This window comes from Excalfactoria chinensis, chromosome 3 (genome assembly GCF_039878825.1).
Source record: "Excalfactoria chinensis isolate bCotChi1 chromosome 3, bCotChi1.hap2, whole genome shotgun sequence".
Taxonomy (NCBI): Eukaryota; Metazoa; Chordata; class Aves; order Galliformes; family Phasianidae; genus Excalfactoria; species Excalfactoria chinensis.
The window spans coordinates 81,236,624-81,252,084 of record NC_092827.1 but is presented as its reverse complement, the minus strand read 5'-3'; the positions used below and the strand labels follow the sequence as shown (position 1 = coordinate 81,252,084).

Genomic DNA, 15,461 nt, shown 5'->3' with positions numbered 1-15,461 from the left:
ATGGTTAAGTACTGTGGCAGAGAATTTGTTCTTCCTGTAACAGGAACGTCAGCAGCGTTCAGGCTATTTCTTAGCTGCTCTCATGGCTCAGCTCTAGTTCACTTGTTTGTGAACACACACCCTCAGAAGATGAGGGCAGAGTTTGGACATCACTTGAGCTCTTGTAGAGAGGGGAGTCCTCCTGGTAACCAACAGCACTGTGTGTATTTAAGGAAAAAGCCACTCAAAGTCCCTTGAAAATCCATTTATTTCTCTCATTGTCAATCACATCAACACAAGTGAATTTTAGCTGTGTTTTCTTTATTTGGTGCTAACTGAGGGATTGTTATATTCCAGTCTTCTTGCTCATTTCTCACTCTACCTTGTGAATTCTGAATTTCTCCTAAGTATTAGTCTACTTATATTGCCAGTTATACATGTGTAAGGGGGGAAGAGCAGGATTCGTTGTCAAGATTATAATTATGATGGCTTAATTCCCAGCAGTCAAATGAGATGCTGTTGTGTGTTTGAGAATCCTGTATGGGATATTTGTGCAACATGCAGGATCTGCACAGAAAGATTTGTTGTAAAAACAGTTTAAACTTTTACTGTGGGGTGCAGCGGAAATATAAACTGTGATATTGAAGAGAAATAATGTACTATTACTGTGGTGGTTACAGTGGCCAGATTTCACTCCAGAGCTTTCTTGCTCTCACTGCATTGCTAGCCACTGAGTTAGTGAGATTCTCTATTCAGATAATAATTTAGCTTTGGGAGCCTTAGTTGTTTTCTGGCTTAAAAACAGCTGAAGATCGTTCATTGATGAATTGATCACTGTGGTCATCTGCAGTGTGTCTGTTCTTACACTGTGTGAGCATTTCCTGTGAAATGTTATTATTCTTTGAAAACTGTCAGGCTTGCTGACTATATCTTACAGCTAGAGCATCTTTGCAGCTCAATTCACCATTTGAATCTTAGCAATAAGACAAGAGAGTCATGTCAGGTTTCTATACCTCTTTATCCTACTGTATTTTGAAGCACATAACAGTGGGATTTCTTTATTATCCAAATGCATGTAGTCGATACGGAATCAACCAAGCTGAAATTTGTTGCTTTCTTTTTGTTTGCTTCCACCCCACCCTCCCCCCCTGAAAATTGCTTCTGTAAGTTCTTCATGGCCTTAAGAGTGGCTTAGCAAGAAAGGGCCAAGCCGTTTCTGTTTCATAATCAACAGTTTTTATTCCCAAGTTTACTTCAGGATTTGAATAATGCTGTAGTTTACTTACAGCTTGCTTTTCTGCTGGGGGAAGGCATGACAGACTCTGGATGTTCTTTTTGTATTGCTGTAGTAGCTAAAATGGGTGAGACATCCCACTTTTGTGCAAAGTGAGGTGTGGTTTAGGGCCCAGAGGACTTTTAAATGGATAGATGTACTTGGTAATGCTCTCAGATGACTCGTGTGGCGCCTGCTCTCTCAGAGTGTTTGACCAGTGCTCAGGCTGTGATTTCTACTTATTTGAAGCAGATGGATGTTTACAGAGTTGTAGTCCATCCACCTGCAGTGACTGTATTTTTTAAACATTGATCTGAAGGCCAGTTGCTTGCAGAAGCCACAAATAGGTGGATGGCTTCAAACTGACTCATTACTGCCGATCAACCTCACTTGCAATATGGTAATAAATTTGCCTCGTGGGGATACACCGTAGCAATGTGTTCTCAAGACAGACACTTTGCTGAGGGTAAACATGATTCTTAACGCTGCCTGTGCAAATTGCTGTGCCTGAGCTGGGGCTTGGAATCCCCATCAGGAAGATGGATGTTTGCAGACGTTTTTGCAATTGCCTTTGCAATTATAAGTAAATAGATTCAGCTTCGAATTGAGACAGTACGAACATGTTTTCTGTCTGTTACTCCTGAATTGCAATGGGTGACATAGTGCATACCTAGAACTTAAACTATATCTGTAATGCAGGATATAACACCTACTGAGACTCCTCTAAACTGTTTTCTTGAATGTCCTAGAAACCCCAATAAATGTGTTGACTCATAGAAGTCTGCTATTTCTGATAGTTCTTGGTAGATTAGAGCTTTTTAATGAAAGCATACTAGCATATAAATGTGATAAATCTTTTAACTCTTGAAGATAATCTGTTTTCTTTAATCTGACAAATATCAAATACTTGACATTGAAGGCTTTTTATACTTCAGGATTTTTACTGAAGTGCCTTAGATGGTCTTTTTCCTGAGCGTTTCCAAAACTAGATGTTTGAAAAGCTGTTCCAGCACAGGTAAATGTAGATTGTGTACTCACAGTTTAGCAAGGGTGACTTTCACTGATTGTTCTTCTGCTTGTATCATTCAGCAGAGTGACTAGCTGAGCAGTCTGCTTCAGGCATTCCCTTATAGAAGCATAACCATCTCTGTGGCTGAGCAACAGGGATTAACGTGGAAACAAGGATGAGCCACTGAGAGCAAATATTACTTGAGCTGCCACTGTTGCCAAGAAATCTGTAGCCATAATGTGAATTAAGTAATGTAAAACTTTCCCAGAAGACAATTAGAGAATTTAGGAATGAAAGATTTGGCTTAAAAATGTGTATCAACGATTTGCAGAAAGCAGTTCAGAATAGCTTTTGTAACTATCTTCTGTGTGTATCAAAAGCAGTATAGGTTTCTGATGCTGTAAATGAGCTCACTGAAGTTATGCATAAGTGTGGGCCTAGCTAGAACACTGAGCCGTACTGAGCCTTGCTCAGCTTTTGACCAGTGTAAAGGTGCTAATCGTGTCTTGTTCTCATTGTAAATTCAGACTTGAGTGCTTCAAATGATTAACTCGCAATTAAAATTTTGAACAGCCAGATTCAAACTGCTGACCTAAATACTCACCAGAACCTTGAGCAAATTTATTTCAAGTCTTCTGCATTGTAGAACAAACAAACAACAACTCTAGAAGTTTACTTCTAAAAAGGTAATGCCATAGTTTTAGCAAAACCTGGATATTGGTTTAATTGCATAAAGCTTGACACTTTAATAAAACAGTTCAAGTTTTTGCTCAGCTTTGATTCACGATGTTGCTGTGTAGAACCAGGAATCACTCAGCAAATGCAGAGAAAATCCATCATTCTCTTATAAAATATGAGCGGCTTCCTCTGTAGGGTGAAAGTTGTACCTCGCCTCAAGTGATTGCCCACTTGCAAACTCTTGTTCCTGGCTTTTGTTTGTAGGTTAACAAGGAACTACTGCTTGAACTTGCACAACCAGTTCACTCCCTTGGCGGATGTTCTTATTTTACTGTAAAATCAGGAAGTCTAATACCTATATGAAGAGAGGGATGAAGTGTTGTACGTTTACTGGATGTTTACAACATGCTGCTACGAAATTCCAGTGTACTGGCAAACCTGCACTGAGCTTTCAGTGTTGCTCTTCTCCCCCTAGCATCTCTGACTTCTGTAATACCTCTTACTAACTTCTTCATGACCCATGGTTTTTAGGGTTGATATCAGCAGTGGTAGTATTTGATACCATAAGGTCAGATATGGCACATGAGATTTCACTTTGTTTTTATTGGTGGTGAGGTGGAGCGGGTTGGCTGGTTTATTTTAAAGCTGCAGTGATGTGATTGTCCTTAAAAGGTCAGAGTTGTTGCTGGTTGTTAAACAGAATAAAAATGGTATTTCTTTGACCAGAGTCTGGAAATTTGCAAAGGACCTGGATGGTGTGGTGGTTTTTGCTTCTTTTAGTGTTAGGATTTGTCTTGAAGTTCATTAGTGCTTTGCTACCAAGTTTAGTTAATGTGTGTAGTTACCAGAAAGACCAGTATGTGATGCCTGCTCTTCTATAAACTGGTAGGGATCTTCACATTTCTCAGGGTTCTTGCCTACAGAATTTTTTTTAACGTGCTTGTTGTTGAATGTTGGTTTTAATTTTTTAGCAGTGACGGGAGTTGCACTTGATCCTCGTGGTCCCTTCCAACTTGGGATATTCTGTGATTCTGTGGTTTACTTGCGATGCTTTTGGCTGTTGCTTCCATCTGAAGAAAACACTTTTAATGTGGTGAAATGAAGCATATTCAGGGGTAAGATACTCTTAGCTCAAAATGGCTCTCTTGGAATCCATCATAATGGTGCAGTCTGTCTCCAGGCTAGATGTCACCCTTGTCTAATGAATGTTCTCGCATCCTCTTAGAGTAGTACTGGGAGAATTGAAGCCTTTTGCTTCTGGGAAGCATTGAGCTTGTATTTCTGTCTGCTTCTGTGAGTCAGCCCCTTTCAGGGGCGACAGGAGCAGCATTAGAAGGACTGAGATTGTCAAGCACCTCATCAAGTAAGCGCCCTGTGGCCTCCTGTTTAAGGAGATTTGGAGGTGGGACACTGTGTGAAGGGAGCTGCCTTGTGGTTGTGTGTTTGGTGGCATTTCCCCAGTGGCTGGTGTACTTAAAGAGAGAGCCATGCTGTTTCCTGCAGCTTTGTCAGTCTGTGCTTTTTGTTCAGATGGTTTTTTTGCTTGCTTGTTTTTTATTCTGAAGTCCTCAGGTATGGAAACAACTTTTCTTTGCTGGTGAATTTTGTAACTTATGAGGGAAAGACTTTTGCAGATAATCCAGTGCAGTAATTTAGAATATTTGCTATCTAGTTCTTTCAAAACACTTCTTCAGAGTTCATTAACGATTTAGTGGATGCTGTTTAAGTCATAGTTTCACAGTACTCAGAACAAATCTGCACAGGCAGCAGCTGCTGGTTCTGCTTTTCTGGCCCTGGCACTAGCCTGAAATGTGTTTTCTAAGATGGTTTAGAGGACTAAACTGGCAGAAGATAATTGACTTTTTCTGGCTTGGTTTGATTCATTGAAGCATCCATCTTATGGTGCCTAGAGAGAGAATGCTGGGGAAAACAGGGCTTGCAGCAGCGTGACATTATGCGCATTGAACTAACTGAAACCTTACGGTTCTTCCAACAGTACCAAAGTATTCCTTCTTTTGTGCAGCTTCTTGCTTACAAGTATAAAGAAAACAGGCACTTTGGATGGCTGAAAAACACTATTTGCTGTTTTGAAGAGGCAAACCATAATGAAATGTTGTCATAGCTTCATTCTTCAGTCAATATCCTTAAAGTTAAAGCCTGCCGTATGTCCCCTTTATGCCTCATTCAGCTCAGCAGAGATGTAATCAGTTTATAATTGTCACTGTTACCATAAAGCTTGCTTTTCCCTTATTCCCCAGACAAAGCTGGCTGCCAGCCAGAGTTCTTCCTGCAGTAGTTCCTTCTACCAATGTACTGTCACAGTAACTTCTGCAAGATGGGCGATTTGTGAGATTAAATATGTACTTTCTGATCTATAAAGGAACTTGGTTGGTCACATCCTATTGAAAATGATGGGTTAGATGCCCATGTGCTTGTGCAGATTATGTACATCTGATCTATTGGGTTACCTGTTAGTTTGGTGTTTTAAGTTTAATTTGTGATAGGTTTTATTGAAACTACTTCTAAAGATGTATCATGATTATTTCTTCAGATGAGCTGTTGTACTTTGAAAGAAAAGTAGTAAGCTTCAGCTGGGAAACTACTGTGCACTTTTACATCTAAGCAATCATAGTAAAGGGTTGGCAAGTAAGACATGCTACACTTGATGGATTTCACTTTTGTCAAACTGTCTACTTGGCCACTTAAGCAGGTGAATAAAATCAAGTAAATAGCACTTGTGTTAGCAGATATGCAAAAGCTGTTCCTTCTGTAACACAGTTAAGGGAACTGAATGTCAGGTAGTAGGCTAGATGACTTGTAAAGTACTAGCTTGTGCTGGTGAAGGAAAATGGAGACAAAAATTGGATTTGATTTTTTTGTTGTTGTTGTTGTCGGTATGAATCCTTAATACGGTGTTTAGAGTGTACTGAAAGATCTTATGACAGCCAGACATAGCTTTAGTTCAAGCTCTTCTGTTTTTCAGGAATACTGCTTTTTCCTAAATTCATGTACAAATCTGTTGTGTACCATCTGGAGTAGCTAACTACTTCCTTTGTTTCTTTCTAGGAAATACCAAAATAAAGCAGATGTTGTGTCCTGTACTGTTATCTCAAGGTTTTGCAAGTCATTCTGTTATGTGCTCCTTGGCAGCAGGAATGTAAACTAATTCTTTCAACACTGAACTAGAACCTTGACAAGGTTGTGATTACAGGTAAGAACAAATTCTGCCTCTTAGAAATTTATGGAAGAGTATAATCACTTGGAACTGAGTTTTAATTCACAACTTCTATTTGACTGAGACTTTCTCATAAATTTGGGAACAGATTGGGTTGAAGCATGTGGGGTTTTTTTGCCTTTTATTCCATTTGATACTTTCTTAATCTTATTTTAAATAGGAGGAAAATGGCCTCCCTCTACTTCTGTACAATGCACAGTTAATAAATGGAAATGGGGAAAAAAAAGTGTAGTTTATCAACACCCAAATGTATGCTGGCCCAGAATTTGAGAGAGATGTTTTCTCATACCAAAGGTTGTCTAGTGTAAGTTGAAGTCATGAAGCATTTTGCCACCTTGAGCTTAAATTTGTTTACTGAAAATTTACGGTGGCGATGTTTTGGTTTCTGATTTCTTGTCCTGACTTTATCTGTCAGACTGCAAAGTGGTGGCAATAACTCTTGTCCCACTACTGAGTAACTATCTTTTCCACCTGTAGGTGGGAAACTAAAAATGGGTGTTCTTTTATTTTGATTTCTTTTTAGAAAGGGTAAATTAAATGCTACAGAACTGTGTTAATTAAGAGAAAACAAAAAATCACACAGGAAAAAATGTCAAACTTCATGCTTTGCTTATTTCCGAATAATTCTGTGTTTAAACAAGGAGTACCTGTTTTCAGGACTGTCCATGAAATTGCTTTTATTGCATATGCGGAATCTGCAGAGTTAGGATGGAATTAAAACCTTTTGGTCTTGATTTCACATTCTGGTGTCTCTGACAGGATGAGTTGTTGGCCTTAAAGCTGTTTCCTTAGACTGTAGTGGCAGGACCCACTGCAGTGGTGGAATGTTGATTTCAGGCGGTCTAATATGTCGTGCTCAGAAGTTGGGTGATGCATAAGATCTGCGATGGGTTTGTGCTAGGGAGGTGCTGCTGATTGTTCTGCTGTTCTAATGAAAGGAAGGTTCAACTGGTTTTGGTTTTGGTGTGTGTTTGTTTGTTGTTATATTTCAGTGTTTGTAATGTAATTCACAGTGATGTAACAGATTTAGAAAAGGCACAGATCTTATAATGCCGTGGACTATATTTTTGTTGGATGGGATGGGATGTGCATTCCTCAGATTTGTATGTGTGAATCAACAAGTCACCCCTCAACTATGTTTAAAAAAATACAGGGTTTTTTTTGCTGTGTGGAACTTCCTATGCTCCAATTTATGGCCATTTCCCCTTGTCCTGTCTCCACACACTGCTGAAAAGAGTCTGGCCTTGCCGCTTTGCCACCCCCACATCTTCTATATTTATAGATCTTATAGATATTTATATTAGCTGTATGTTAGCTTTCTTTCTTTGAAATTTCACATACTATTTCTTTAATAAATACCTGTCTGGTGGTCTTTTGAGAAGGTGCAAATTAAACTCATAAAACAGCTGGTCTTCTGTTGAACTTAAAGAAGCAGCAACAAAAAGACTGTGTAGAAGTACCTAAACTTTCTTTAGGGCAGGATCACTTCTATAGTAGGTCAGGGCCTTCAAGCATCCAAAAGCTACGCATCTACTTCTGCTTTGAGTAGTCTACAGGAAGCATGACTCAGTGCAGGCAAATGAGAGCAATTTCAGTAAATGTGGGATCTAAGTCTTATTAGCAAACCTACCGTAGTATGGTCTTTAAGAAGAAAGTAAAGAGCAGTCCACTGGGTGGTATGATAATGCCACAGCTTGTGTTGTGGAGTTTCTGTCAAGGGCAAGAAGTGACTTAAGTGCTGAAAAGCTTAAACTGGTCATATCTGATTTAACCATCTCACTCCGGTTCCTGTGCACTGAACTCCTACTTCAGGATGGCACAAGGAAATGGGTACTTGTTTGCACAGGGTTATCATGGCTTTCAGACTTGAGTCTCTGATGTTCTCATGGAGTTGGAGAAGCAATAGTGAGTTTATTTTGCACTTGTCTGGTCCTGAGATTGCAGTATCTGGTGAATGAGCCTGGGTATTTGCATATTTTACATACTGCTTCTTGTATAGTTAATATGTAACTCATATAAAACTGGAGCTTCCCAGATGGCAAATGAGCTTCCCAGCTTTCATAATATTTAGATAATGACTTGATAACATCTGAAATGGTTACCTGGAAAACTAAGACGAATGACACAGAATGAAGGAAGTCTCTACTTTAGAGCATTTGTTACTGAAAAAGATATCTGCATTCCTCTTCAGTAATTTCCTAGCTGAAGTGCTAATGTGAACAGCCAGCCGCTGAATGTCAGAAATCACACTAGCAATCACTGAATTATGTGTCATTAGCTAGGAAGAACACTACATGTTTTAAGTTGACATCTGCTCACAGAAGTTCATGGGTGTGACCTCTGCATTTTATCTAATTGTGATGCTGCACGTAGTGACAAAGGCTTGGAAACTCTTAACATGTGTCAGCCTGAGCACCAGTGGTGACTTCGTACTGTTTGCAGTGATTGCAGAGGTACGTTCCTGTGAAGCTCATCTTGGGCATCTGTGGTCTCTTAACTTTGTACCTACGGAGCTGCATTCCAGATAAATAAGAGGCTACAGCATGAAGGTGTGCACCTTATCCATGAGAGACAGGCAGTTGTCACATCAACTGAACTTGCTGCAGTTATGAGACTTTGTGCACGTTTTTAAAAGGCACAAAAGAACAAAATCTGAACTTCGGGAGACTTCTACGTATTTGTCACTGTATGTGGTGTATTCACTTGTTATGCTGTGTGTGCTTAGGCTACAGGGTTTTTTTGTGTAGTTTTACATCATGCCAGTTTTTAAACTTAGATTCTTGAGAGTTATGAAGTTGTGTAAGAGTGAGCATAATTTAAATAGGTTTTGAGCCGCAAGCGCTATGAAACTGCCTTCTGGAGGTACTTGTCTTTCCTTACCCTGCGACCTGATGTCTGGTCAAGTCAAATTAAGGCTTGTGTGTTTTTTAGCTTTTTATTTCAAGATACTTTATGGTTTGTTGTATTTTCACAAATTTCGGAACACGTTCTTGGTTTTCTAGTGCTTCTCTGCTTAGCTCTACTGTATTTTGTCAGTAGCTTAATTATACATACCCTGCACCTAATTCTGAATGTACTCCAGAGGCTAAACTCCAGTGTTTCAATATAGTAACCTGATTATTTATATGTATTACCTGCCTGATGGTAATTTTAGAGCCACAGTTTCTGATGAACCAAATTATCTAAAATTTATCTGCCAGTTGGAACATGAGTATATGTGCATGTCTGAAGTTAACAATCTTGCTAAAAAAAGTGATAGGTCCTAACCTAACTCCTGGTGTGCCTTTTTTACACAATCCCACAGTCTTCCCTGTTTACTCCTGTATTGGATCTGCTTTCTGAGCTGCTGGCTTCTAAATTCACTGCAGTCAAAGTCACAGAGTTCTAAAATTAAATTAAAGCTAATTTTGCACCTCTTTAGTGAAACAGTTTGAACAGCAACAGCAAAAACATCTCTGCCAGCAGTTCTGAAAGACAGGAAATTGCTGGCACAAAGTAGTGGGGAATAGCTGAAGCATAGCAAATTATGTTTTTCAGGTATTGCTGTGGACATTGGAAACAGATGTAAATCCATGTCATTAAATGCTGCCTGTGATTGTTTCGTTCCTTCAGACTACCTTGAAGTATCTAAAGCACATATTGCATGTGTACTTTTTTTTAATTACTTTTTTTAATGGCTGATTCAAAAGCAGTTTGGTGTCTCTTTTGTGTATTTCTTTGTTTGCTCCCTTTGCTCCCTCCTCCCATTTGCCTCCTCCCTCCCCAAAGATACATAAATTCATCTCAGAGTTATAGCTGCAGGTTCTAGGCATATATCCTATTTGTGCAGGGGCGTAATTTGTTGGGTGGTTGTTGGTTACCGTGGTTAGGTTGTGGTTGGACTTGATGATCTTTAAGCTCTTTTCCAACACAAGCAAATTCTATGATTCTGTGATCCTAACTGATGATTGGACTAACTAGGCAAATTTTGAATATCCTGGTTTAAAAGCCTATTGGAGTTTCTCCCTTGGCGGGAGAAGTTTTTGATGGTAAATTTTATATAAGTCTTCTATTAAAGGTTTATATTGATATTCCATTTCTTTATATCAGTATGAAATGAATCTTTGGTCGGGATCCTTCCTCACTTGACCTCCAGCTTCTGGCTACAGTTGATTTAAAAACAAACAAAAACTCGAACTCCATAGTGAGTGGTCACATATAGTCAGTCACTGCTTTCTTTGTAAAACGTTCAGATCTCATTCCTAACAGTTCAACTGTGTCAGTACTTTGTGTTGCACTAACTGAAGTTACAGTAGCTGCTACTGCCAGATTTCAAGTAGAGCTATTGCTCAAAATTTCAGTAGCTCTTTGCCTAATGTAAATTTATGCGGTGCCAATGTTTTTTGAGTTCAGTAAGTAAAAAGTGATCCCAAGATTCCTGTCACTGAAAACAGAATTATTGCTTGCATTCTCTGTAAGATTTGGATCAGGTAGAAAACATGAGAGTCAGGTACATGTTGAACTTAAGATAAATAAGTCTTGGATTAGGTTTTTGCCCCAGGAAAGGTGTATCAGCTTCTACTGACAGTGCTGAACTCACTTGGAAATGTCTTAGCTATTGATTTTAAAACTAGAGCTGAAGACCATAAGAGAGCTGGAATTACTGCCAGAGCAGCATATTGCTGAGCTTCCTTTGAAGGCCTTCCAAAGACTACTGTTTGTGATTAATTGGCACTTATCAGGTGGTGATGGTGGGTTTTTTTTTCTTCCCAGAGGTGACAGAACTACTGCAAAAATCCCATGTTTCCGTTCTTGGTCTGAAGAATGCATACTGTAATAAAAACGTTAGTCACCATTTCTTTGCTCACTAAAACAGTTTATTTCTTCAGCTGATCTTCAAAGCAATGGCTGCTTTATATAGTCTGCCTAATATAAACAGTGATAGAAAGAGGTCTTACGTGTGTGCTCGGTGTCAACTTTATGACCAGCCATAAGCTGCATACCATAATGTTTTCTTACTGATCATAAGTCAGTCTCAGCATCCTTTATTATTATTAGTTTTAAAAAGTATCTGTAATATTAAAAAGTATATATAGAATATTTTAAATATAAGATCCTTTTTTATTCCTTCTGAGCTGTAGGAAATGAATCTAATTATAAATTGGTAAAGCTAGGATGTGGAACACAAGCTTTGATACTTTTTTTTCCCCAGCATTTTATATACGTGTGTATATAAATACACATACACACACACACACATATATATGTTTAATGCTGTGGTCACAGGCTTTTGGAATTAGATGAGTTTTGATGTTTACACAACTGTGTGTAGGTGTTTCCAAAAAGTAATGCCTCCTATTTATTTCTGCAGAAACTACAACAGATACAAAGAGCACAGTGACACCATTGGATATTGTACATTCACAGCTATGAAGTGCTGTTATTCTACATAGTCACCACCATTAGCTATGCATTTTCACCAGAAGTGAACAAGAGCCTGCATACTGTGCTCGTGGAAAATCTGCACCAGTGTCAGTGTGGAAAATCTGACCCACTGTCACTACTGCTGAAACTAGAAGTCACTGTTTGGTCTCTCTCAATGTTCCACAAGCGTCATTGCATGTCAGTGGTGCAATTCTTTCCACACAGAAGAATTCAGCGTCAAACCTTTGGTTCTTATACACTTCTGTGTCAGACACCAGTTTGATGGACTTGCCCCTCTGCTGCCATCTGTCACAAATCAACATGTAATGGGACGTTGTTGGGAAGGTTCAGCCTTTCCTGATGTACCACTTGCACTGGTTTCAGTGTTTTCCTGTTTATATAGAGTAAGAACAAATTGACATTAACTCTTCTGCGTGTTTTCATAATAACTGGTTTTACTGTAGATTCTGCAGCTGGAGATATGTGCCTTGTTTAATTGGAATGCTCATATTGGAGCACGTACAGAGCTTAGAATATCTTCTCTAGTGACACACAATTTTTTATTTATTTATTTTTTTTTTTATAGCTCCTTTAGACAATTTACTGAGTACAAGACTTGTGTTATAACATCAGACTTCCTGATAGCAGAATATTGGTACTTAGAGATAATCAGCTACTACACATTTGTAGAGCTTGCTAATAGGTGTGAATTATTTACAGTTGTGATAGGATCTCAGAACCAAGCCAGAGGGGAATGTTTGCACCATCTACTGTCCACGCAAAACCTTAATTTCTTGCTGATTGTTGAAGAAGAGTATCCAAAGAAAATCTGTCTAAACTTGGAATCTGATTGTTGTTTCATTGCATGTCTCTGAGAGGCTCCACAGACCAAATAATTTCAAGACTTCAACTTAGAATATAATGTGGTACTTGAACATAAGAGCTGTCTGAATTCTGCTATTTCTCAGTTGATTTGTCTTTCTTTACCTTTTTCTTTATGATGTTCACAGTGCGTTACAAAACCACAGTAATCCTTCTGCATAATATTAGTAACACTTGAATCAAAGAACATTAAACATGAATTGAGAAAGACAGTAAAATTGTACTTCCTTTTTAAGCCAGATGAAGAATTGCTTCAGTATTTGGGGAAAATAGTATTACGTTTTTATTGAAAGAGAGTTCAAAAGATTTATAGGTGGTGAGCAAAGCCTTAGTCTGTGCAGTAAGTCCTCAGCCCTTTTCATGGAGGCCTCCAGAGCAGAGAGATGGCATGAAGTTTGTTTCAACTGCGTGGCGATTCTAAAGTTGCCCTGGCAGGATGGAGTGAGGAATCCAACTGTAGGCTTTCCTCCTGTCAGAGTAAGCTGAAAATGCTGAAAATGTCTTTAATGGAGGGGAATGAAAGAACTAAAAAATTTTTAACCTCTCTTTCTGACCTGCAACAAATTCTGAAACCAGATCATCGTGCCTGCAGGCTTGGTGTGTGCTAGTGTATGAGACACCTCGTGAGTGACTAGCTCAGGATCAGTTGTGGCAGAATTATCTCAGTCTTTTGCTGGGTGAAGGCTACTGTCATTTTACAGCCGGTTGCTAAGAGTTTCACGGGATGGTCATTGTTGTTAGTATGACTGGAAGTTGTCTGAGTATTTCTGAACATCTCGGAAAGGTAGTATGGAACTTGTGGATTAAAGAATATGTTCCTGCTGACTTTGTAAAGTGGAAGATGGTCTATTAGGCCTAAGTAGAAAAGCCTGGTCTTGTATAGGTGAGGAAATCAGAACTCTTCTAAAATTTGCTTATAGATACTTATATTTTACCTGCAACCTTAATCTCTGAGGATGCTTCTTACAAATTATGAAGCTGGATCTTCTCCAAATGTTGATCAACTAACTTTCTGTGGAAAGTTTTATATATTTTTTTCATGTAGATAGCATATCTGTTTTAACTGGATGTGTTTTAAAATCAAGATCAATGCATTTATGAACTTAACTCATAATTTAAGGTAACGTTTGAAATTTTTTCTTGGATCAAAGTGGGATTGACTTCTGGCTACTTTTGAAGTGCTCTAATCATCTTCTTTGGTATAGATGTTCTGTGTTCCTCTGCTGTCAATTTTGCCACGCTTTTCAAGATTACAGAGGTGGCACAGTACATGCAAAGCTAATGAGAGCAGTTGTTACTTAAAGCTATTAGCTTTTCTTCATGCCTGAAACTAGAAGTGGAAAAGGAGTAATATGGGTGTTACTTTTCCAGTATGAGTAGATTTTGATAGAGAATGGCAAAATTGGCAGGGCTATAAAGGTATGTGAACTGTGCCATCACTATGTCTTCATATGGAGAGTGTTTTGCACATTTTAAGTCTGATGAATAGGTCTTAAAAACAAACAAACAGAAAATGAAACAAAACACACACACACACACACACAAGCAAACAAGAGTAAGTAAGCTCCCATTGTGTTAATGTAATCTGTTAATTACTCTTCCCTTTATAGCTGTTGGTTTTTACACATGCATGTTTTATAACTACTTCTTCAAAGAAGAAAGCAGAGGGAGAAGAAAACTGACATTGACCTTAAATAAAATGATGGCTTTGTAAATAAGAATTTTCTTCTTTGTTTTCCAGATTCAATATTGCATAAACATGGGTGCATTTTTGGATAAGCCAAAAACTGAAAAGCATAATGCTCATGGTGCAGGGAATGGCTTGCGTTACGGCCTCAGCAGTATGCAGGGATGGAGAGTGGAAATGGAAGATGCTCACACAGCTGTTGTAGGTATTCCCCATGGCTTAGAGGACTGGTCCTTTTTTGCTGTCTATGATGGTCATGCAGGATCTCGTGTTGCAAATTATTGCTCCACACACTTACTAGAACACATCACTAACAATGAAGACTTTAGAGCAGCAGAAAAACCTGGATCTGCTCTTGAACCTTCAGTGGAAAATGTCAAGAGTGGAATCAGAACTGGCTTTTTGAAAATTGATGAGTATATGCGCAATTTCTCAGACCTCAGAAATGGGATGGACAGAAGTGGCTCAACAGCAGTGGGAGTTATGATTTCACCCGAGCATGTGTACTTTATCAATTGCGGTGATTCACGTGCTGTTCTCTATAGGAATGGACAAGTCTGTTTTTCAACACAGGATCACAAACCTTGCAACCCGAGGGAGAAAGAGCGAATCCAGAATGCAGGAGGCAGTGTAATGATTCAGCGTGTCAATGGTTCGTTGGCAGTTTCTCGAGCTCTGGGGGACTATGACTACAAATGTGTTGATGGTAAAGGCCCTACAGAACAACTTGTTTCTCCAGAGCCTGAGGTTTGTGAAATTTTAAGGGCAGAAGAAGATGAGTTTATCATCTTGGCTTGTGATGGAATCTGGGATGTAATGAGCAACGAAGAGCTCTGTGAATTTGTTAAGTCTAGACTTGAAGTTTCAGATGACCTGGAAAAAGTGTGCAATTGGGTAGTGGACACTTGTTTACATAAGGTATGTAACTGTTTTCTCCAAGCAGATGTTCTGTCTTCTATTCAGACAGGTGTGTAATGTTAACAGCCTAATCTTCCCCTTCTCCTTTTTCTTTCCCTTGAACTTTTGTACCAATTTGACTGTGTGTCTTTGAAGAATATATGGCCTCATCCTCTGAGAGACAATAGCAATAGCAAAAATACAGCTTCAGTGTAATTTTTGCATATAGTTCCAGCTCTAAATTTTGTCTCAGTTTTTAAAATGATTTGTTCAAAAGGTCTTTAAGAAGGAATCAATTCTGTGACATGGTTTTCATTGCATTTCTCAGTTGAGCAGTTGCTCTCCTTTGCGTAGAGAGTGTGCTTGTACTATCTTTTCTGTACTCAGCTAATTGTTAATGCTTGTATGGATTAAAACT

The 15,461-nt window shown here is 38.8% G+C and overlaps 1 protein-coding gene across 9 annotated transcripts in view; it reads left to right on the top strand.

Moving 5' to 3' along the window:
• PPM1B (protein phosphatase, Mg2+/Mn2+ dependent 1B) overlaps window positions 1–15,461 on the top strand; it is a 57,131-nt gene that overhangs the window by 18,777 nt on the left and 22,893 nt on the right. For 7 of the 9 annotated variants that reach the window (XM_072332237.1, XM_072332239.1, XM_072332236.1 and 4 more), the window contains 2 exons: window positions 6,006–6,150; window positions 14,201–15,064. In XM_072332237.1, the coding sequence (XP_072188338.1) occupies window positions 14,219–15,064 (846 nt within the window). In that variant the 5' untranslated portion in view covers window positions 6,006–6,150; window positions 14,201–14,218. Of the gene's footprint in view, window positions 1–3,910; window positions 4,055–6,005; window positions 6,151–14,200; window positions 15,065–15,461 lie in introns of all 9 variants that reach the window. The other 2 variants (XM_072332238.1, XM_072332232.1) reach the window with 1 other exon arrangement.